At 40.2% G+C, this 23,978-nt stretch overlaps 1 protein-coding gene across 1 annotated transcript in view; it reads left to right on the top strand.

Moving 5' to 3' along the window:
• LOC146687067 (solute carrier organic anion transporter family member 5A1-like) overlaps positions 1 to 23,978 on the top strand; it is a 39,529-nt gene that overhangs the window by 4,588 nt on the left and 10,963 nt on the right. The window contains exons 2-4 of the mRNA XM_085439566.1: positions 17,138 to 17,270; positions 18,636 to 18,853; positions 20,859 to 21,023. Coding sequence (XP_085295692.1) covers positions 17,138 to 17,270; positions 18,636 to 18,853; positions 20,859 to 21,023 — 516 coding nt within the window. The remainder of the gene's footprint in view (positions 1 to 17,137; positions 17,271 to 18,635; positions 18,854 to 20,858; positions 21,024 to 23,978) is intronic.

Raw genomic sequence — 23,978 nt, 5'->3', positions numbered from 1 at the left:
TTCAGTTTGTGAGCCCTGGCTTAAAAATGCTTCTCACATGTTGAAGGTGTTTAATTATTATTTTTCTTTTTAAATTGGTTTTAAATTTTAAATTAAAAGACAATATCCAGTCTTATGGGAAAGCACAGCTGGATCTGCATCTGGCTGCAGGGATTTTATTGAGTGAAGAGCATTAGTGTGGTCCAGCAGTTGTTGGGTGATGATTGGCCTTTTGCTTCATCCCAAAAGTGTTAGATTGGGGAGGAGAAAGACCAGTTAAGCTCATAAAACTAAAACTATTTTTATATTTAATTACCTGCTCTGTGACTCTACTGAGCCGCAGACTTGGTCCAGAGAGTTCTGCAGCCAAATGGGTTAAGTGACCCCCCCCCTGTTTTCACATGCTTCCCCAGAAGTTCTCGCTCCAGCAGCCTCAAACAAGGTAAAGCCTAATTAAACCGCCAAATGAGAGCTGAGTTATGAAAGGAGTAGGGGGGTGGAGGGAAGCTCTTATGCGCATTCCTGTTATTTGGTGGTGGGGGCAAAAAAAAGAGAGCCTCTGTACCCGAGTCTTGGGGACAGCCTGAGCTCTGTGTTCTTTTGAGCTAAAATGGAGAGGCTTTGACGCATCCATTTTCTTAACCACTTGTACAATTCAGGGTCACAGAGACTAGCAGCCTTTCCCGGCTGTCACAGGTCAAGGCAGGGTAAACCCTGGATGGGTCGCAGGGCCAACACAGAGAGGCAGTCAACCTTTTACGCCTGTAATGTCTTTGGACTGTGGGAGAATGCTGAGTACCTGGACAAGGAGAACCCACACAGCGACATGGAGAACATGCAAACTCCAGAAAGGCCCCAGGCGAACGGAAGGTTCAAACCAAGAACCTTGTTGCTGTGAGACAACAGTGCTAACCACTACTCCACCGTGCCAGCAGCATTTGGTGCTGGGAAGGGGAAATTTAAGTCAGGGAGAAAAGTGAATTTCAAAGTAAATCAGAGGTCTCATACGATCCATAATATTCTTATTAAAATATAAATATGTCTGTATTTTAAAATATAGATACATTATTGTTATTATTTTCTCTTTTTGAGTAGGTATATGTACAAAAATCTAACAAAACAAAAACAAAAAAACGTTACCCACATTCTCCTCTAACTGAATCGGGTTTGTCCGGCAGGACCCAGTTGACCAGTAACCGTTGGCATTCCTTTGTGGTGGCTTAAAGAAAGCATTTGTTCACAGCAGCGAGCAATGGCTGGATGTGACAGAGCAATGCAGAGCAGGGCAGAGGATCCTCAGTGAGCAGGAGGTTGGCTGCAGAAACACAGTGATGTGGTCGGCTGGGTTAATGGCAGCTGACAGCTCCTTCAGTTACAGGAATGAGGACATGGGCTGTTTAAAAACAAATTGTCTTGTTTTCAGTCCTAATGGTGAATGTTGTGTGTAGGTTTACATTACCATCACCTGATATTATGTAAGTAAGATGCTGTGTTACTGGGAGACAGAATCAGAATGTTTTTGCTCCTGCAAAATCTTGACTTCTACTGGTTTTGCTTCAGTGTTTGATTTGCAGATTGATAGCATGTCTGCGTCAGTATGCTGAAATCTTGGACACTGCGAATCCTCCCAGTCATCAGTTTTATTATATCACTGGATTTCTCTCATAAGTTGCAACCAGTTCACCTCGCAGTTCCCAGTGAACGCACAGCAGAAGGAATGGGAAGAGACTGCAGTGTTTTTCAAGCTTTGTAACAGTGGTCAGCACATGCACAGATTAATTTACCTGTTAACAGTTCCTTTAATCTGTTAATTTCTCAACATGTAAACACAGGAACAATGAAAGGTTGCTGTTGCTACACAGTAATGGTTAAAAGCAGTATTTTTCTTTTGTTTTAAATGCAGTCCAGGCTTTTTTAAATATCACATGCAGTCAGTTTGAGGCTTTGTTTGAAGGTTTGGCTCTCTGCCTCTCTCTTGCATGAGTTGGGATCTACTCTGCGTCTGATATTGACCATGGAGAGTGAGCACAAAGGGTTGACTGTACTCGGATAGGCTCTTACGGTGCTTAGCCTACTTAGGTTATTATATTAGTGACATGAGATGAGTGGAGACAGATGATATCTTTGCTGAATCGGAAGCCATACTGTGAATTCAGCTATCCAAATAGACCACAGCTGCGTTTATCTGGGCTGAAGATCTAACTCTGCAGACACAATTTGAACTGAAATCAATCTGTGACACATGACAAATTATTTTCCCGATTCAGGGCGTCACTTAGTTTCTCAGGGCTCTTAATGGTAATAAAAGGCCACTGGGAGGGAGTTTTAAACTGGAGTTTCTAGTAAATCTTAAGTCCGACTGGCATGCCCATTGGAAACTGGGCCAACTCGCAGCAGCACAATGCATCGTTTTCTTTGAGTGTGGCCCTGACTTGTAAAAGGAAAAAAAAAGAAAGGTCTTTCTGGGACAAAGATGGGCTTTCGCAAAAGTAATTTGTTATTTAGAGAGCTTTAGAACAGCTGGGTGTTTATAAGACTGCTATTATCACTGCTCACAATAACAGTACTTCTTGTTCAAGTACATGCTTTTAAAGATGGACTTCAAAGAGGAAGCTGGTGTGTAATGATTGTACTGGGGCTCTCGCAGCTCGAGGTCAGCACCTTCAGCCTGGACTCCTGGGCCAAAGGTGAAGGAAAAGTGAAAGGCCTGATAAGTAGCCGGTAGACCTTTCACCTTAGAGTTTAATAAAGCTTAAAATCCATCCCAGAACACACAAGGCTTTCATTTAAGAGGATAACACCATTCATACTCTAAAACCTCTGGTGTGTAGCTTGTTCATGAGCATTTTCAAGCTGACTGATGAGTGATAAGGTGATGCATCTGAACTGAGACGAGGTAAAGACAGGGGAGGTCCTTGTTTTTGAACATTTATCAAGATGCTTAACTGTCTGCTGTAAACACACATTCTGGTCCGTATTGGCCCTTCTTTGTGTTAGCCTACATATGAGATCACGCCCAAAGGCAATAACAGACGGCCATTAGAATAATTCAGGACAATATTGCTTTGTAACCCCAATAAGAGGCGCTCTGTTTGGTTGCCATGCGAGGCAGAGGGCCACGCTGCAGCCACTCGAAATTTTAATGTGCCAGCTCAGAGACGCAATGTGGTCCTCGCCGGGTGTAACGCTGCTGCCATGTTTGGTAACGAATTACGTTAGCGCTCCATGAATATGACCTCAGACCTGTCGCCTCGCAATTTTTTTAAAACATTTTTTTATTTTTTTAGGGGGACAAGTAAAATCAGTGTTATTTACGACCATGAACTGCCAGTGTGACGGTCTAATTGGATTTAAGTTGACAGCAGATTAAATCACTTATTTTTGGCTAGACTTTGGTGCATCCACACCACAGGAGACAGATTTCTGTGTCTGAGTCTGCATACACCTGCGTACACTGAATTGTCTCGGGATCAGGATTCGTTTGTGATATTATCTTAAAACCTTTGGGAAATATCTCTGTTTTTTGTTATGTCTTGTTGTTGTGTAATTTAAAGCTGTGATATGAGGAGTCCAGCTTTACAGTGTCTGGCAGTGGGGAAAAAAACAGTCGAAAGCATATCTGGATCGAAAGCAGATGTAATTCACCTCTGGTAAAATTTCATCCAAATCCTTCCGTAACTTTTCAGGTTATCCTGCTAACAAACAAATAAACAGAAAAACAGGGGGTATAGCAAATATGATACAAATTAAAACTAGAAAATGTTTTAAAAGTTCAATAAACACTATTTTTTTTAAATTCTAATTTTCTGGCAATTATTTTTTCATTCAGGGTTTACAGGGTTATCACCATGACACGTGTTGAAGCTTCCTTCTAAGTTTTCTTATTACTCAGAGATCAAGCATAAAAAACTATCATGGCAGGTTTGTACAGTCTTAATGCTGTAAGGGCCTCTTCAAAAGTATTCACTCAAGATATATAGGCAATAAAAGAAAGATCTAAAAGTAAAACAAGGGAAAAAAATAGTCAAACAAAAAATAGAAATAAGTTGATACATCAGGACTGTATGTAAGACTGCATTTAACTGTTTACTCTGTCTCAATAAACAGGTAAATAAAATAAAAAATGGTATCAGTCATTACAGTGACGCTACATACAATATGAATGTGACATTTCCAGTTTTTAGCTTTGGACGATGTGATATTTGGGCTGCGAATTACATAATAAAGCAACCATAAAGTGTCTTAGTGAAGTGTAACCAGATCAGCCCCGGTCAGATCAATCCCACAAGTATAAATATGTTTTATCACAGGATAAATGTGATCACTCAGAACAACTTTGTATTGATCTGTAGTGCAGCTTCCCTCTAAGAGAGCACAAACAGTGCCAACCAGACGCCCCCACCTCCACTGCACAACAGAGTCACCTGAGCCCCTCACTGTTTGTCGTCAGCTTTATATGTGGTGCGTAAACACTGCTTCCTCACAGTGAGGTGCCAGTCAGGACAAATGATGAGAAACAACGTAAACAACATTTTACAATAACTGTTGAAATTAGCTACCGTGCCTTATTTAGCCTGGTTCTTCCCATCGGCATGATCTGCATTTGTCACAGTAAGTGGTGAAGTTGTTGTTAAGGTGGAAGTGATTCAGAAATATTAAACTAGGCCACCATGAGTTGTGGTGGTTACCCATTGAACAGAATAAGCTACATGTTTAGATACTGTGATCCATTTAGTGCTTTGAGGTATTAACTTTACTTTACACTGAGTCTGTACGTCTAAAAAAAAAAAAAAAAAGGATGATTATTGCGCTCTTTGATTATACCTGAAAGTGTTTACAACATAGAGAAGAGAAGAATGTTGCGCTTTCTGCTTGGCCTGTAAATCAAAGAATTAACGAGCCAGCAGTTCATCTTGAAACTGCTGTGAGTTACTTTTCTGTCAGCCAATTGATTCTTTCTTTGAAAAATCGTCAAGCTCCAGGAAAAAGCAACCTGTAAAGTGAAGGCATGAAACCCTCATGCTGTCACAGCTTGAAAACACTCGGATTTCTAACAAAACTGTTTTGCTTTTGTTTTTCCTTTGAGGAGCATCAGATGTTCTTGCAAGCCGCTTCAGCAGCGTTTCACTCTCCAGATTTGAGCCGCACGTGACACGAGGGTGGGTTATGTTTCTGGGTTTGTGTTCTCAAATATTGATCTGGTCAGCAGCAGAGACAACGTGGGAGGAAGGATTTGGTGTTATTTACCTCTGAGGGCTTTCTTTCTTTCTCTTTTTAAGTAAGAGAGGAGCAAGGTGCTTAAGCAAACAGGCAAAACAGGCAGGGTTAGCAGTTCAACACTATGCTGTTATATACCATAGACACTCATGGTGTTGGGTAATAAATGGTATTCACTGCTGTATAAATCTGTTTATCCTACTTGAGTTGTGTTTGCAGCTTAGATCAGACCAGGTGTTGTACAACACGGGGCCACATTTGGCCCTAAGTTTGTTCCTGACCGGCGCGTGTGAGGCCAATGAGAAGCTGGGATTGAAACATAAATAAATATACATCATGGAGCTCTTGATAACCCCAGTCGTTGATAAACTACACTTAGACTTTGTCAGTTTGGTGTATTTTATTTTGAAGGTGACTGCTACTTTTAAAGATTTTTTAGAAATATGTGTAAATGGAGACAATGCAGCTTCACTGGTACTGTTGATGTTGATACGAGGTGTGACTTTGCCAGCCCTGAAAGGGCTCCGCTCACTATAAAATAAATGATTGAGACAGCATGTAGAGTTTTAAACAAGACATTAACTTCTAAATATGTATTTACTGAAGTCGGAGGTAAATCCTGGTGCTTAGTTTTTGGAGAGCAGATAGTTTTGTTTCAGGATTACAGTTTGAATCGCCGTTATGGGGCTGAACACACAGAGATACAAGAAAAAAAAAAATTTTGAGGAGGTAGACCTCTCAAGGTGAACATAACAAGACAAATCGAGGAACAATCTGGAAATAAAAGTGCAGGAAATGTGAAAAATAAAAAAACGAGCAGTCACTCGCGTGGACACGGTTCACCTTGTGTGGATGTAAAGGTTAGATATAAAGTAAACTCAGAGGCAGGTGCATTTGAAAGTCAGTTACTTTACTGCAGCTTTTGAGATTCATCTCATCCTCGCCTCTACACTTCTTATGAAGCGATGACAGGAAATGTGCATTACTGACTTCTTTTAAGCCTTTGTAGGGCTTTTTTCTTGGTTCTTTACAATTCCTTATAAGCCCGAGTAAAGGCCTGCAGCTGGAGCTCCTCGAGCAGGAATCGGCTTCAATGCTCTGATTTAAATCACACTTCAATAACAAAAGCGTCTAAAAAGTTTTGTTCCTGCCCGTTTGTCTGCTGTAGCTGAAAAGCTGCTGTCGATGTGTTAAGGGAATGGCTCATATATAGGTCAGGAAGAAATTCATGTGGCTGATGCTATTATTTTACCACTTTGGTGTCAGGCTGTTCTCTCGGCTCAGGTCTGGTTTCCTGCTGTTGTGTTGCAGTGGAATTAAAAGATCATCACTGGGGGTTTGCGTTAATACCAGGCTGCAGTTTACTCTCTTTTTGTTTTAATGCAGAGGTAGTGCACTAAAAACAGACTGACCGTCGGGGATTAACAGCAAAAACCACAAACCAGTTGGTGTGCTAAAACTGTGTGTGTGTGTCTGTCGGTCATTTTCTAAAACGTAACAGGTTTTCTTGTCAGCAATTTTAAAACGGTTTAATTAAATCTTTGACTGAAAGTTCTGTTATTTCACAGAGGGGAACTCCACTTTCCTGTACTAAGATTTCCAGAGTTAGAGAGTGGATATGTTGGTATTTAATGATCCACTCTGGGATCCAGGTGCTGTCCTTCCTCACTTTAATATTTTAAAAGATTTGAAGCCAGTAGACCGCTAATGCTGTAAATCCCAGTCACGCAGCCTGTCAACTTTACTTAAAATTCTAGTGGACTTCCCAATATTTCATAAAGCCCAGGTTACACTGCCTGTTTATCTCATCTGCCCCAGAAACTTTGTAGCTTTGCACAACCATAGACTAAGTATAGTTAACCTGGGAATCTCTGCTTCCAAGCTGTTCTACTCTAATGCATGATTTCATTAAAATACTAGCACAACGGTAATCTTTACTCAAATCCTGTTTTTTCTTTTAAAAAGTATTATTTTGGGTTATTGGAAATGCATCAATTTTAATGCTAAAGTGGATTTTAATGGCTTTTTCTGATTCTGAGGCTCTGTAGTTTCTGGAAAAGTGTGTTAGAGAGGTGTGGTCATAATTTAATCAGCATAAAGGCACACTTGCAGACTTCAACACAAACAAATGCACAAAATCAGAAGTGTTTTGTGTTAACACTTTTAAAACCCTTTAACTTCCCCGTGAAGAAGTCTTTTATATAATAACTGCTTCCTCTCAGGGGATAAATGACCACATCGCTGGTTCTTTTACACATTTTTGTCCCTTGATGACTAACTACTTCTTCTGTGCACTGGTCATTGTTTATTTCGAATGAATTATGAAGGCTAACTCCCCAACAGTTGGAAATTGGTTTTGAGATTTCATTTCAGTAAACGTGTTAGCGCTCCACCCAGCTTTTTACCTGCAAGCAGTCAAAGCTTGCTCAAAAATTACCCACACTGCAAATGCAAAACAGTAAACCTTCAGTTCAGATAATGATAATAAAGTCAGTGCAGTAATAGAGTTTGCAAAATGATTTATTTGATGCTGCTCTAAATCTGTTACAAAAGAAATTGGGTATTTCATGCAATGGCACAAACGACCATAGACCTTTAATGGGTTACACCATTCATTTGATTCCATACTAATGTTATTATGTCTTCTGTCCTGATTTCTTGTACAAATTTGAAATGTGCAGATATTTTATTTTGATAAACAAATATAAATGAACCACTTGGGCCTGTTTTAAACCGTACGCTGTTATGTGAACAAGCTTCTTTAGTGCATAGAGAACTATTGCAATGGAGAATGAAATGAAGTGATAGGGGTAACCTGGCCTCTCATGCTTCAGCTTTTTTAAGTCTGTCTCTGGAAAGCGGCGCGATATTTGGAACTGTGATATTAAAGCTTTGACACATCTGTGGTTTTAGTACTTGTGATTGTTGAGCTGCAGTGCAGTGTGATGGCCAGGTCAGTGAGGAGCGAGTGAAACGCTGACGAACATGAGGATCAGAACACGTGCTGAGGTGAAACATGCAGGAAGCCTCCTCACAGATTTCATGGAGGCAGGGAGTCTGACGTTAGCGCTTACGTCCCGCCGGGAAGTTGTAACCAGACCTTGCTGTGTCAGCAGGTTACTATGACAACGCTATCATACCATAACATTTCATCGCGCTCCCTCCTCCTCCTCCTCGTCTTGGCCTCAGCGCTGTCCGTCCGCCAGCCTGTCTAGCGTACCGCTACACCGCTTGCCTCCTCACCCAGCTTTTACTAATCCTGTCGTGTGCAGCTGCACTGTTGTACACCATGATTAAATCATACCATCAACAGGCAAACATTAAATGAAACTTGGCAACTCCAGTCCTGATTTATGCCTCTGATTTATCTGAGTAGACTGAAGGCTCACAAGCTTGTGCCTGCTGACTGAGCTCCGTGTCTTTCTGAATCTCATGATGTTTTTTTTAAACATTAATTTCAAAATTACATTTATTATGAGCATTTTGCAAGCTCTGAGCTTTTTCTCTAATGTACAGCTGCCATAAATCTCTTTCACGGCCCTGCTGTGAGTGTGTGTTGCTGCCCCAGCAGGTCCAGACTAGTGTAATCAGTGTAGCAGGGAGCCGAACTACATATGCAGACTCTGTACTTGATGCTGTAACACCTGAGAGCGCTCTCTGTGCTCATTATGCGTGATGTTGATGCAACTCTTTGGCTGCAGCAGTATTACAGCACATTAGGGTATTGTTACAGAGTAATCTGCAGTTATCAACACACGAGTGAGTGACATGATGCTAGCCAGGTGAAGGATGAGCAGGAAGGAAAGATGGATAATTAGCTACCTGCTCACTGCAACAGCTGATGCTGGCGCCACTGAAACATGACTCACAGTGCAGTTCAGATTGTGTCTCAAACCAGATCCAACCAGATCAGACTGCTTGGCTGCTTCTACCTGTTGTGTAACAAGCAGCATATTGAGGCTCTCTATGTAAGTCCGGCACACTGTCAAGGATCAGGGTATTATATTTATGTCTCAGAGACATCTCAGACTACATGGTGTACAGCTGAAGCTGATGAGGAGGACGAGGCCTCTGTGTGTGTGAGAGAGACTGGTTTGGTTGGTCTGCCTGTTCATTAGCAGTGTTACTCTAAGAGTTACAGAGGTTTGCGGAAAATTTTTGCCAGAGGTGGGGCTTAGACAAACCCAGAATCTGGATCTTATCCAGATGTGGATACTGGGACTTTTGAAGGATTGTTTATTGTGATATTGGACAAAACTGAACTTTCTGCCTCATTTTCTAGGAATGCACCCATGCAACTCTTTTTGATAGGATAGATTTATGTTGGCTTTGGGTATCTGCTGGTGCAAGGTACCGATCCGAAGCCAGGGTTAAATGAATAAGCTGAGAGGCATTGTTTGATGTGTAAGGAAACATCAGGATTGACTTAAACATTGATTGTGTGACTTTTAAAGTAAATTATAACAAATTCATCCACTATTAAGTATTAGTAAGGTATTAGCAAGTGCTCAATTCAACATTTATACACATTAATCCTCCTTAATCCGCGTCATTTGTAAATATACACATATGTTTATCCATCTGTTACCGATACACGATGTACAGCTTATCACTGCTAGTTGAATTCATAATCATAATCACTGTCACTATAATATATCTGTATTTATCTAATTTATGTATAAATGACCTACTAAGGAGAAATAATGCTATATAAATTATTAATTAAGCACTTGCTAATACCTTGCTAATGCTTAATAGTGTGACATTATTTTAAAGTGCTACCAAAAATTTTCATGTAATTTATTTGCACTTGTCTCGTCCCAGCCTACTGCAGGGGTGTCAAACATAAGGCCTGGGTGCCGAAGTCGGCCGTGGCGAAGCCTCGAATCAAGCCCACTGGATTTTCCTTCATACTACGCCAACATAATTAACTAACACCAATCAAATCACAGGAAAGTTCCTGTTTTTCAGCTATTAGCGAGTCCACAATAAATTTAAAAAAATGAATATGTTTTAATTACAGGTCAGTGTGTGCAATGAACTGTCACAACATTTTCTGTAATTTTACACATTTATCATGTAGTTTCACTGGTCCGGCCTACTTCAGATCAAAGTTGGCTGTATGTGGTCCATCCTGTATCAGTCTAGATTACAGTAGCACATAATGTGAAGTGAAATTAAGTTGCAGTGAACAAACATCCTAGCTTCTGCTTGCTGTAACACCTCTGTGTCTGAGCATAACAAGAATGAACGTAAACAAGTGCGCAGTAGAGAAATAAAAGTGTCGTCATATCAAAGCTTTCAGTCTTTTGACTTTCTTGACCGCATTTTGCTGTTAGGTTAAAATTAAATTTTGCAAACATAAAAGAAAAGCTGTAGCAGTAACTGTGAAGTACTTCCAAATTGGTCACTCTTTGCTTTTAGCCTCCTCCATATAATGTGCTAGCTTTTACTGCTGAACTGCTGCCAACGCATGGCATTACAAATCAGTCTGTTGTCACGGATACCCAGTCCAGCTTTTTTCGTAGCCGGGGTTGGACCGACATCTGTCTGTTTGTTCTGTCTTCCTCCCCTCACCCCAAGCTGTTGAAGCAGACGGCTCCCGCAGCCTGTTCTGCTGGAGGTTACTTCCTGTCAAAAGGGAGTTTTTCCTTCCCACTGTCGCCAAAGCGCCAGAGGTTATATGGGGATTTCTCTGTTGCGTTATTGTCGGGTCAACCTTACAATATAAAGCACCTTGAGGCAACTGCTGTTGTGATTTTTCGCTGTTTAAATAAAATTGAATTGAATTGTGGAATTAAGAAAAAACTGCGAGTCGTCTAGTTTACAAACCACTTCATCCAAATAGCCTTTTGGATCCAGTCACTCAATTCAAGCATGGTGTGGAGAGAAGTTTCAGCCTCAGCTGAGGTCCATGAGTTATACTGAGACTGCCCAAATTGTCACCTGGCATTTGGACATGTAAAATGAGGCATGCATGTTCGACATATTAGTGTTTGTAACTCATCTGGCCAAAGATTCAGTGAATTTATACTGTGACCAAGTGAGGCGAAGTGTCCATTTGTCAGTCCATATTTCACAATAATCCACGCTCCTGTAGTTTTGGAAAGCAAAATAACAATCACCTCGTGGGTCTACAAGTTGTGGTCAGGGTTAAGGTTATATTTGTTATTTTATGAGCATTTTTATCACTACTACTTGGTCAGATTTTAATAAAACTTGCACACAATGATCACTTCTTGGGTCTTAACCCAACTCACATGTCTTGCTTTACCGGCATTGACCTGTGAACTATGACGGATCAGGAGGCGGATAAGCTGCTATGTCACTGACGTTTGTGGGTATTTCTTAGGATGACTTATGCATAGTGTTTTATGTTTATTTTATTTAAAAGGGGTAATGTACAGTTATTTAATTAACATCAGCACTTATGTTAATATGTGAGATTTTTAACTGCAGGTTGATGCAATTTATGTAACAACATAAAAGAAAAGGCAAGCATACAGAAGGATCTATGCAGAGATGAAACCCCGAAGTATCTGAATGATAAAACAAAGACACAACCATTAAACAAGTCCATCACCCCCACTGCAAAAACATAACATATATTTATAACAGGGTGGTGTTAATGGGACTGCACAGTGTTAACCGGTCTGAGGTTATAGATCATAAAGGTGTTATGCAGACTTCAGATTTAGGATGATTTTCATTCCCAGGGTTTATTCTACCTTAACATTGATCATTGGAACGCTGAGGCCAAAGATGGCCTCCATCAGCACAAACACTGCTGCCTCGACAGCAGCAGGTTGGTGTGCACTCTGCTCTCCTTCTGCTTCCTCTCTCTTTGCATCCTGTCTGGTTTTATTTCATCTTTCTTTTTCCTTTTCTCTGAAAGCCTCTTTATGACAAACCATATGTGTGCAGGGTACATAGTTGAAGTAAATGTGACAGAAAGCATGGTTTGTGTGGCTTGCACATTCATCTGTTGGATTTTTTGTTTTTGACCTATTTCTTTAACCACTGAAAAAAGTGCACACTGGCTCCTTTGAGCATTTGCAACCTGCTTATAAACCACTTTTAACAAATAAAGCACATTACTGTTGCTTAATTAACTGGAAGGACTCACAAAGACCTTCGCCAAGCTTCTAGACTTATCTTGCAATTTTAAAGACCGCAATCCAGATCCACACCAAAATTTAAGGTGGACCTATAATGCTAATTTCCAGCTCCATATTTTTAATGGCTTTTTTCTTGTGCTCCACCTTATTTTAAAAAAATTGTAATACTGCAGACGGACAAACAAGCACAGACATAATTCCTTTCACTTATGCTCCACCTCCGTGAGGTGCAGTGTCCTGGGTTCATACCATGGCAGGGCTCTTCTGCGCACTCCTCTAGGTGCTCTGGTTTCTTCCATCACTGAAACATTAATTCTCCTTTCATTGCACTGGTTTATAGCTGGAGTTGGCTGTATTGGCTGCATACTGCTCCTAATATTTCGGATGGCTTAAATGGAGAGAATGAATTTTCCTATGGGCTTTCAGAGGCATCTTAATCTTCTCTTCAAAGCGTTTCTTTTGTTTATAAAAGTGGTTAATCTAGCAAAATTCTTAATATCACTAGAACACATGATTGAGAGGCTTTTAGAAAAGTTTTTGTTGCTTAATGGTTATGTATTAAGATTTGACTTCCAGTCTACGTTGGAAATAAAGAGCAGCAAAGAAAAGCCATCATCCTTCTGGTCCCTGACTACTTTATCATAAAATTTTAATGAAGGTCTCACATCTGCGCTGTCACAGTCTGTCTTTCTTTGTATGATTCATCATCTTCTTTTCAGTTTTTTGTTATTTTTCTCACTTTCTTTCTGGCTCCTCATATCTCAGCTGGGCCCGTTTGCCTGACCTATGACCGGCGGCGTGCTCGTCTCTTATCCCTCTGAAGACAGTCACGTTACTGCATCACGTTGTGTAACACGGCAACCTGCCAGCCGAGGGTTTTCCCTCTTCTTTTGCTTTGTAAGGGATTATCCACAGCTCCCCTCGTAAGGCCTGAGCCCTCAATCCCATCACTCTGTTTCATCATCCCAGAGTCTGGCTCTCTTAGTCAGATGATGTAATAATCGAGTGGAAGGATGGCATGGAGAGACAGACATTGTGGTTCTGTCAAGATGCTCTGCAGATGAGTAACTGCAGTGCTCACGTTGCTGCCGGCATTTCTGGAATGTGTTGATTTGATTGGGAAACGCTCCCTAAATGAGGAATGTGTGCTGAATCTTTTCATTTTGCTGAGTGTTTGGGGGTTTTGAGAAATCAGGCAGGCAGGTACATATTGATCAGTTTTCAAAATGTAGCCGAGGGAATTATTATACTGTTATTTTTATTTGAAGTAACTGTTAACCTTGTCAGAAAATCAACATAGTATAGATGAGCAGCATACTGCTGTATTTATAACGGGTGAGCTGAAAGCCTCTGAGAAGATCAGATACATCACGTGAATTATTGGCTATGGGAATGAGACTTTAAAAAATTACACATAAATCTGGATTATCAGCAGTCAGTTTTTATTATTGAAAATGTTTCTGTTGAATAAAGTGTTTTAAAAAATAATAATTAATACCATATCCAAATGTTGTCATTATAGTTCAAGGAAATTTGCGATACTAATATTTATGACGATATAGAAAAAAATACTGAACAAGTTTCAGTAATGAGGGGCATTTTTCAACGAGCTGCTGTCAGTGATGACACACTACCGAAATTGAATTGCGAGTTTACTGAAACAGGGTGCCAGCAGCAGCATTGTAACACAGCACGAGTCAAATGGAAGTACAGGTGGTGTTTTCCCTGGAAATTTTAAGGAGACGTATAAAATAACAGCTTAACATGTTTCTTTTATAATAAGCAAAGTAACATAACTTTGTAACTCATCAAGAACCGAGCAATATGGTCATATTAAAAGTTTACTTGTATTTTCTTGCTAGTGTGCTGTATAAGTCCTGCTTTTCTTCCATGTAACACATCAGTCATTTCCACCCATTTGCTCTTCTCTCTTGGCTCTTGCTGTCAGACATGCCGAGGCTAGGAAACACAAACACATGGTGTTACTATAGCAGTGATATCACAATATGACACACGTCACATAAAAATATTCACAGGTATTATCACATACGATACGATATGGCACAGCTATAGTCATTACACTTTAGCTAGTCTTGGCGGTTTATCAAGACATTTAACTACTTTTTAACTGTTTTTCCAACCCATTGAATTGAGTTTTGTTTTTCCCAAAAAGATCTAGCAAAAAAGAAGAACTAAATCTCTGGGTAGTGACCTATTGCTTTGTAACTCAGCTGAGGAACAGCTCTCTCTGTGCCCTGTTTGTTGTGTGACTGAGCAGCAATGCTTCAGTGACAGAGAGCAGCAGTGCAGCGTGAGAGGGGAAAAAACACTGAAAAAGTTATGCACACCGGTCATCTATCGAGCCATCCTCTTAATTTCTTATCCATCTTAGTGCCATTAGGGGTGCTGGAGCCTATCCTTACTCAGCAATTACTCTAAGGGTCTCAGTAACAGTGGGCTGTAATTACCCATGCAAACACTGGGGAAAAAACACATATTTGCAAGACTCAACCACAACGACGCTACAAAATTAATGATTTCAAGTTAAACTTGGTCAGTCCTGTGAAGAGCTACTGCAGAAGTGTTCTGTATTTAGGAAGATCAAATTATTTCTTTATTAATTAACAAGTATCGACAACTACACACTTCAGCATATGATCAAAAACGTAACATCACTGTAAGAGTGGCAAGTTGTTTGATTTGCACTATTTATAATAAGGCTTTTAAACCTTCATATAGTACATTGAAGTAAAAGCATGCTACATAAGTGAAAGTTAAGTGCATCCTGTTAAGTGTTAGTTTGGCAGCTTAATAAAAAAAAAATCAAAAAGTGTCATTATGGACATCTTTGATTCTTTAAAAGAACAGGAACACAACATTTACAACTGTGTTAAGAGACAAACATCTCAGTTTTAGTGTCATTCCTGTGCCCCGTGCAGTGTACTGTTTGTATTTAGATTGACTGAGTCACTTCTAGGCCACAAACACAGTGGAAACCATGTTACGTGTTCACAAGCACTAATATAACTGAAATAATCATCACAGGACTAAATTAGTGATTTGAAGTTAAACATGAACAGTGCCTTTTCACTTGGCTTTCCAGACATGTTCCAAAAACATCTCAATTATTCTACGAAACGAGTATCCACAAAAAAAGGACAGATAACAAAGTATAAGCAAGTAAACTAAGCGCTCATACTTGTTGGTCAAAGTTTGTATCATTTGCTGCTGATTACTAGCAAAAATGTAAAAGACAGATGTCAGAAGATATATGTCGTGTTCGCTTAACAACAGTAAACAATAAAAAAAAATAGAAACAAAAAAAAACAAAACTAAAGTGAAGTTAACAGTTTAAGCCATCACTGACGGAAACCCAGTGCTCCCAGTATTTCCCAGGACTCCCAGGACAGTTTTGGTTCAGATAATTTTCAGGTTCCTCCAGTGCCTGGCCCAGCTTTAAGTGCTTTCAACTCCAGCCAAGGAATTAAAGATTTTAATTCCCTCTAATTGGAGAAATCTTATTCGCAGCTTCAGCAGCCACCTGATTGCACAGTCATATGATCTGCACACATGACACACACACACGACCTTTTGTAAATGGCTAGATTAGTTCTAGTGTTGCATAAGGCCTGCAGTTTGACAAATGTCATTGAGTTCAGTGTAATGGTGTAACTTTGACACAGAAGCTAAACAAAATGCAGTCTGCTGTAATTGTACCGGTTGTTCTCAATGCTAATGGAGTAGTCAGCATTCTGAGCTGTGATAATCTACCTCACTATTGTTCAGCATTTATTAGCTTTAAGTTCAACCTCGGGTTTTTACTTTCAGCCATGATGGCAGAGCAGTGCCCACTAATGCAAAGCTCACTCTTTTTCAGTTCAGCCCTCGTACCTGTCCATTTTCAGTGAAATGTTTTTTGTTTGTTAAGCCCCTTAACACTGACCTATGAGTCATTGCAGCATAAAAATGGCTCCTATCACAAGGGATGAACCAGTGTTCTAGTCACACATAATTGACAACTTCACAAAAAAACATTTTAAATGGTATTTTTTAGGCCCTTCTTTATAGATTAAAAAAAAAGTAATGTGTATGTAGTGGTATGTCCACCTTTTTATACAATCTATGGATAGATGGTTGCTTTTTCAGCATTCATTACAAAATGAAATCCATTCATAGTACTCACAGTATTAAATCATTCCTCTGTCAATTATAGGTACTTGAAAAAGTTTAGGATTTATTGAGGGGCAGCAGATGAACTCTGGGACATGTGCTGCAGTAAAACTAGTCTAGTGGCACTGCTGGAAAAGGGAAGTGTCTGACAAAGAATCGAATTTAGCCGTTTCCTAACCTGCCACCATCCCATCAGTCTTGGGATCCTGGTTGTAGCTAATGTCGTGTCGTGTGCTGCCTCCTTCAGTTTTCTCACTTAATACATACAAAAATAGTGCAAATTTGTGACTTCTTCCTGCTTTGTGCTACTTGTGAGAGAGAGGAACTGCAAAATATCCAACCAGATTTTCTCAAACACGTGCACAGTTCATGTTTTAGCTCAGTTTTGGTCACATTAAAAAACTTCCAAAGCACCAGACAGCACACAGTCGAAGATGGGAGCTTTTGATGGCCTTCAAAAGAGATTGAGACCAAAACAAAGCAGAAAAGATGCATGAATGTTGGAGTTGATTTATCTGAACTGACTCCAGTGAGATGACGAGGCTGCTTTGTGTCTGCTGGATGTTGTTCAACTCTAAAAGTAGTTTTGATGTTCGGCCAAAACTTGCACACATTTAAAGTTCGAGCTCTCTGCTTCTCTCTGTTCCTTTCAGCCATCATGTACGTGATGGGAGCGCTGGGCCCAGCAGCTGGCTACCTGCTGGGTGGAGTCCTCATCGGCTTTTACGTGGACCCCAAGACTGTTGTCAACATCGACCAGAGTGATCCCCGCTTCATTGGAAACTGGTGAGAAGAGTCTGCCATGAGCCCATCGAAATGTAAAATATGTGTGTATGTTGAAGTTGGTGGGTTTTTTTATATAAATTTCCATTAAAGCAAATACACTCTGTGAGTATCACTACTATTACCAACACAGTAAGTTAACCATTTGTGTCTTCAGTGTGATTCACTGGGTTTAGTGCTGAAGCTCACAAACGGGGCACTGAAGAGTATCCTTCGAGTTTTTATCCCCAGTTTCTCAGAGTGTTAGTGGTAAATAAACTGTATTACTTAAGTTTCAGTTCATTAACACAGTACAGTTCAGTAGTATCTTTCTTGGTGAAAGTGCTAGAAACACACTTTAGTTGGTACCTGGGGTGGATTCTAAGTTAACCCTTTGGTGATATTCAATGGCTCTGCCTTGGAGACGAGCAGGATTATGCATCTAGATGCCTTTTTCAAAAATTTAATAAAAAGTTAAATTGTTTTGAGGTTCCATTTTGACCAATACTTTCCTCCTTTTCTCCAAATATAGCCAAATTAACGTGGCTGGTGAATGCTGCGCCAACTAAAAATGGAAACCAGAGAGTAAATACAGATTATAAATGTACATGTATGCTACAATTTAATACTTATGTCCACCAATTACAGAGTCGATCATTTATTTGCTGTATGTGACTCTAACAGTGTCGCATTCTTCCTGGTACAGGCTGTACTGCGGGAATATCTTGTTCTCACGGCTTCCCCGTACTGTGGGTGCAGAGATGCAACGAGACCAACGTAGCTGTGAGCGCATCTGTGATTAAATGAGTCGCAGGACGGACACACTTGGGCGGCTCTGTATGATAGACTGGGGCAGTAATAACAGACAGAGTGTACTTCACTCAACACCAAATAATAGGACTCTGTTAAAGTCTGGAGGGGTAGAATACACTTTGTCCCTGTTCGTCTCTGTGTTAAATGTGTGAGAAGAGAAGGAAACCTCTCCCAACACGGTCGCATCTGAAAACAAACTCCGGGTTTGAATCCTTCCAAACCAAGATGTGTTTGGTCCTTAGGTCACGTTTTCGCACATATCATCCATCTGAAAATCTGTTGTTGTGTGTGAGATGTGGTTAGTCATCTATTTAGAGCTCTCACTGATGCCTTCCTCTGACTGACAGCATAATCAGTGACTCACAAGCTAACAGCCACGAGCTTTCTACATGAATTATAGGTGATGATAGCAGGAAGATGATGGTGTACCAGTTTATGTGCATATTAATGAGGCACATGAGATAATACCAAGTCTGAGGTTGACTCTTTGGTAGCAAAAGGAGTAAAAACGGACTCAGAATTTAATAAAAACATGTGTTTTTAATATTTTACTTCAATAATCTCTGGGCTGTGTAGGTGGAGCGGGTTCCTGCTGTGCGCCATAGCCATGCTGCTGGTCATCTTCCCCATGTTCACCTTCCCCAAGAAACTGCCGCCCCGACACAAGAAGAAGAAGAGGAGGAAAAAGCTGAGTCTGGACGACCTGTCCAGTGACGACGACGTCCTCAAGGAGAAGAGCAACAACAAGACCCAGACGGTCACTTCGTCCATGGGCTTTGGCAAGGACATCAAAGGTACTGGAAAATCGATGATGTCAACTATTAGAGGAGTGTTTCCCAGAACTATGAGGGTGTGGGCTGTTTAAATATAACTCTTTAGTTCAATTTATTGACCTTAAAAGACGAGTTCAGACGGTCTTTCAAGTCTAATGAATGCAGAATCCAAGTCAGCCTCCTGTAATTGAATAACAGAGTAGAGGCTTATCGTGTAACTGCAGCTACCAGAGAAGAGAATAAAGCAGGAAGATTTCTACTATTAAGAGCCGTTTCTGAGAAATATGTTACCCTAAAAATCAGTTTGGGGCCACAAAACATATTTCAGCATTATAATGATTATTCACAGCTTATTGAGTATAAATAACCCTGTGAGCATGTCAGTAATTCATATCGTATACCACATGTTTCTACTCTGCAATCCACAAACTTTTTATTTTCATTAAAGTAACATTGGGGTTTTTTTGCATTTAGGAAACGTGACTAAACCAAAGAATTTGTCAGTTTTATTATGAAACAGTTGTGACGTAGAGAGAAACAAAAACACCTGTTAGCATTTTTAGGCCTGCTTTGAAACAAAGTAGCTGTAATGCTAAGATGTCCCCTGTGAGTCCCAATTAACCACGTTAAAATTGTCCCAATTTAATAATTAGTAACAGGAACAGGATAATTAGGAGTAATTTTGACTGAAAGCATACTGCTAAGCCAGCAGTGTTGGTGGTCAAAGCAAACATGTAGATGTAGTTATATCACTGTTAAATTCTGACTTTCCTCCTTGACTTTCATTCTTTTGGATTTGGAATCTGTAGCTAGTCAGCAAAATTAAGAGAATAAGTAACCGGATGATACATGGAGGCAATGACACGCAAAATATTACAACTTTTTTTCCAGTACACAACAGTATCCAAAACAATAAATGATGAAATAATTTCCTTAATCACGATCATCTAGTTTTCTTTCAAAGCCACGCGGTTCCACTGAGAATGGGCTAAGAGCTTCAGTTTCGAGACGCCCGGGTTAAAGCAATAGCTACACTTTTAGTATAGAGAATAACTTCTACAATAGGATTTTAAAATAGGATGGGTACAGAGTAGAAGGATATAAAACCATCAGTTATATATCTCAGCACGCACAGCAACAAGTGAGGCAACAACGGATGGTTTAGAGCCGATCGTTGTCCACAAAAGTCCTGTTTTTGTTTCGTGTTGACCCTGCTGAAAGCCACAAGCCGAAACAATGAAATGACCACATACTACATTTGTTGCTGGAGCTTTAATCTCTTCAGGATTGCAACTAAATAAAAATATACTTTTCGCTACATCGCGGTAGCATCTTTGATGATTTAAGCAGACTTCGGTGTTGCTCAGGCAGCTCCTCCTGAAAAGGTTTGACAGCAAAGTCAAGAGAACGTGTTACGTGTTACTGCAAGCTTTTATTTTCTTCTGAGTGCTGCAAAGTTTGGAAAAAGAAGTCCAAATGGAGTTGGTTTCATTGCCCCTCTTCACAGCACTGATTTAGGAACATTTAGCCAAGGGGGTGGTTAAAGTTTTGATTTGAAGTGCCAAATTAAGGAAGTAGTATTGAAGGCTTCAATTTTAGCTGTTGTTCGTGATTGTGAGGATTTTTACAGGCAGCCCTTGACGGGCTAAATGGTTCTCTTACCCCCGTGTGAAATATTTCACATTTATTTACAGCCACTTTTTTCCCAGTTGAGTGGTTTTATTTATTTTGTGATAGTACAGCTCTGTTTGTTTTTTTGTCATATTTTCTGTACTCCTGAGAGTAGAAAAGCTACTCTAAACCTGTGTGCAGTGAACAGCGTGTGTGCAAATGTGTACAAATTTTGACAGCGTGCAGATTATGAGGACAGTTGAACTAGTCTGTCTCAGCCATCTGTAGTTCAGACTGAATCACAAACGGATTTGCAAAAATCAGAAGGGTTTATTTTCACTGTTGTGACGCTGACAGAAAAAAAAACCAAAAGCTTTACTTTGTGTTCATGTTTTTTTTCTTCACCCTCTTCCAGACCTACCTAAAGCCGCAGTGAGGATCCTCAGCAATGTGACCTTCTTGTTTGTCAGCCTGTCCTACACGGCAGAGAGCGCCATCGTAACTGCTTTCATCACTTTCATCCCTAAATTCATCGAGTCTCAGTTTGGGATCCCTGCCTCCAATGCTAGCATCTACACTGGTGAGTTAAATGTACACATTTTAAAGAGCATTTCGCCTCACCATCCCACCTCTGAAATCCTGCAAAGACTGAAAACTGGGCTCAATAAATCTGTTTTTTAAACTTAGAATTTATTTCTCATATTAAATGAAGCCTCCTGTGATTTTCCTGCAGACAGCATGCAGACAGACCAGAATATTCATACGACATCCAGGGCTTTAATTTGTGCAACTGCAGCGCTGGTTTTATCAGAGAGCAGAGCCAGAGAGGCTGTTACCCTAGCACTGCAAGCCAGCATATTAATAATAAAGAAACTGCTGTTCTTCAAATGAAGGGGGCACCTGGGACGCTGAGCTGGAGCACTGAGTGCATCACACACAAAACATTAAGAAACACACAAAGATACAAGCACATTAATGTCCTACATACACTCACAGTCACACGCCGATGCACATGCACACTTAAACGGGCATACAGGCTAATACTTTAGCTTAAACACAGAGTGTTTGAATGCTTGTTGTGCTGATTTTCTGTATTTGATCTGAACAACAACAATCTAGATGGATAAATAGCATTTCAATGTGTTAACGCATGGGTTTCTTTTTTGTGTGAACTGTCCCTTTAATTTGAAAATCCAACCTGAGGCGAATGCTGCCTTGTATCAGGCGATCCATATAGAAGTGTACAGTCCTGTTTAAAGCCATCCCGTTGTTGTGGCTGATAAATAAAGCAGCTGAAATGAACATGACACTCGGGGCTGACGACCTTTTTTAGTGGCTTTGGTTATTTTGGTAGACGAGAGCTGTTTGCAGTTGGACCACATGTGGAAGTCTGCATAATGCTGTTGTTTATCAGGTTTGATGAACTCTGCACATATGAAATAGCTTGCAGGGTATACAAGTCTGTAAGAAGGAGTGCTTCAATTAGAGCAGGGGTGTCAAACATATGGAGGCTGGAACCTGTAAACTGAGAGCTGATTGGGACATACATTTGACATTAAATATATGTGCTGTGTATGTGTGGCCATTAATGTGACTCTTATTCACCACTGTGGGCCCTCATGAAACTGACTTGGACTATTTTAGGAACTGAAAAGTCAGAGTGAGGTCATTTATGATTCCATTTCATCCCAGATTTAGGAAGTTATTTTGTTACTGGAGAAAATATAAGGCTACTTACAGCTGCTCCCTTACTCATAGGGATAACTCCACAAAGTTAAAGTGTTTCAGAAAACATTCGTCCATTGATTCTTTTTTTGCTGCTTACATGAATCACAAGGGCGGCAGTCTAAGCAGAGATGCCCTAACTGGTCGCCTCCTCAGCCAGTCGTGTCCTGTCTCCAGATCTTCAGATTGTAAGGGACAAATTTATGATAGAAATTCTTTTTATAGTGAAAAATATCAGAACCGTACACACAGTGGAGTCAAAAATGACCCCACTCAGTCCCTCTAAATGATTCTCACTCTCTGTACGGATTATTCTTTGCTTTGAATTTATCATTTTAATAAAAAGAAAACGAGCAAAAAACAAAACAAGACTTTGCCCTTTTAAAAAATTGATTTTGATTGCTGTCGTCAAAGAACAGCACATCATTAGTCACACTTGTAGGTAACCATGAGTCATCTGAACTTTCCACACAAAAAACTCGATTACTGAAAGCGGAGTTTATAAACACCCAACAAACTACCGTAGTGTTTTTCACACTGGTTCTGCATTAATGTTGTTTATTCCTTTCATTCCTTTTAGCCACATTAGTATGATTTTTCTCCAGGAAATTACATCTTGTTATCAGAAATGTTTTAGTGTTTGAGTTGCATAACTGTCTCAGCTGTAGGCGGAGTGGGCTGTGAAGCCTGTGATTAGAACTGCCACTCATATATATTTTCAGAATATGCCATCCTCCGGTGAGTGAAATAAAATTATTTCTTGGGAAACTGCTCAAGAGTTTGTGAAGGTCCCAGGACCCCAATTTGGTATCCACAGCTGTTCACTTTAAGGGGCCTGAGTGGGTAGAGCAAAGCAGGAGCCCCCACCAGCCTGGAGTTACGGCGCTTTCCCTTCCCTCATTCAGCAGAATAAGTAAGATAAAGTGTAGGATATAATTTTGTGCCCACGTCTTTAGAGTTAAATCCACAGTTTAGTGTTTTGTCCTCAACTGTGGAAAAAAAATCATACTCGGTTTTTGCAGTTTAGTGTCTTCTGTACTTTAAAGCTTTAGTGAAAGCATGTTGATGTTGTGTAGCCACACTTCTTTTAGCTTTAAACCTGCGATCATCAAGAAAGAAACAGAAAATTCACCCACTGATCACTTGAAACTGTTCTTAGAGCCCCAAACTGATTTTGTTATCAGACACTGCGTTGGACATTTGAACACAGGTTACTTTCTTTAGGAGCCTGCCTCAAGTGGCCTTTAGAGGAACTGCAGTTTTGTGGCACTTGCACATATCGGCTTCTGAGATTTTGATGCTTGGTTTTGGATTTAAATGGCCAGTCAGTCTGTAATCCACGTGTCTTTAGTCATGCTGGCATTGTGTTTAACATTTCTAGAACAATCTTGAACGTAGGGCAGGTTTCATTAAGGAGGAAGCATTGCTTACAGAGACCCAGACAGTGTGGTGAGCTTTTAATGACAGTCACTTAGGACTGAACAGATCTGGGCTTTTACCCTCGGGAACTACATACCTTTATGGACTTTTTCCTGTTATAATTCCCATTTAACAGGAATGCACACGTGATATATTACACATACCAACTAATTACAACTTGCAACAGCAGTGTTTTTTATGTGTTGTTGGGTTCGTGATATAGAGTTAAAAAAAGCATGGAGCCGCTACTCTGAGACAGAAGCTTCCTCCGTTAGACTCCATCTTCCAAGCTGAGAGGACAGACAGCTGCACAGGACACATTATCTAACACCTACTGAGTGAAGAGAGCATCTCTGCTTGGGTTAGAGGCTTCACTCCCTCCGAGGCTACC

The sequence above is a fragment of the Copadichromis virginalis genome, linkage group LG18 (assembly GCF_057382275.1).
Source record: "Copadichromis virginalis isolate Kocher_CV1m ecotype Utaka linkage group LG18, C_Virginalis_male_GT1.1, whole genome shotgun sequence".
Lineage (NCBI taxonomy): Eukaryota > Metazoa > Chordata > Actinopteri > Cichliformes > Cichlidae > Copadichromis > Copadichromis virginalis.
This window is presented reverse-complemented; position numbering and strand designations above follow the sequence as displayed.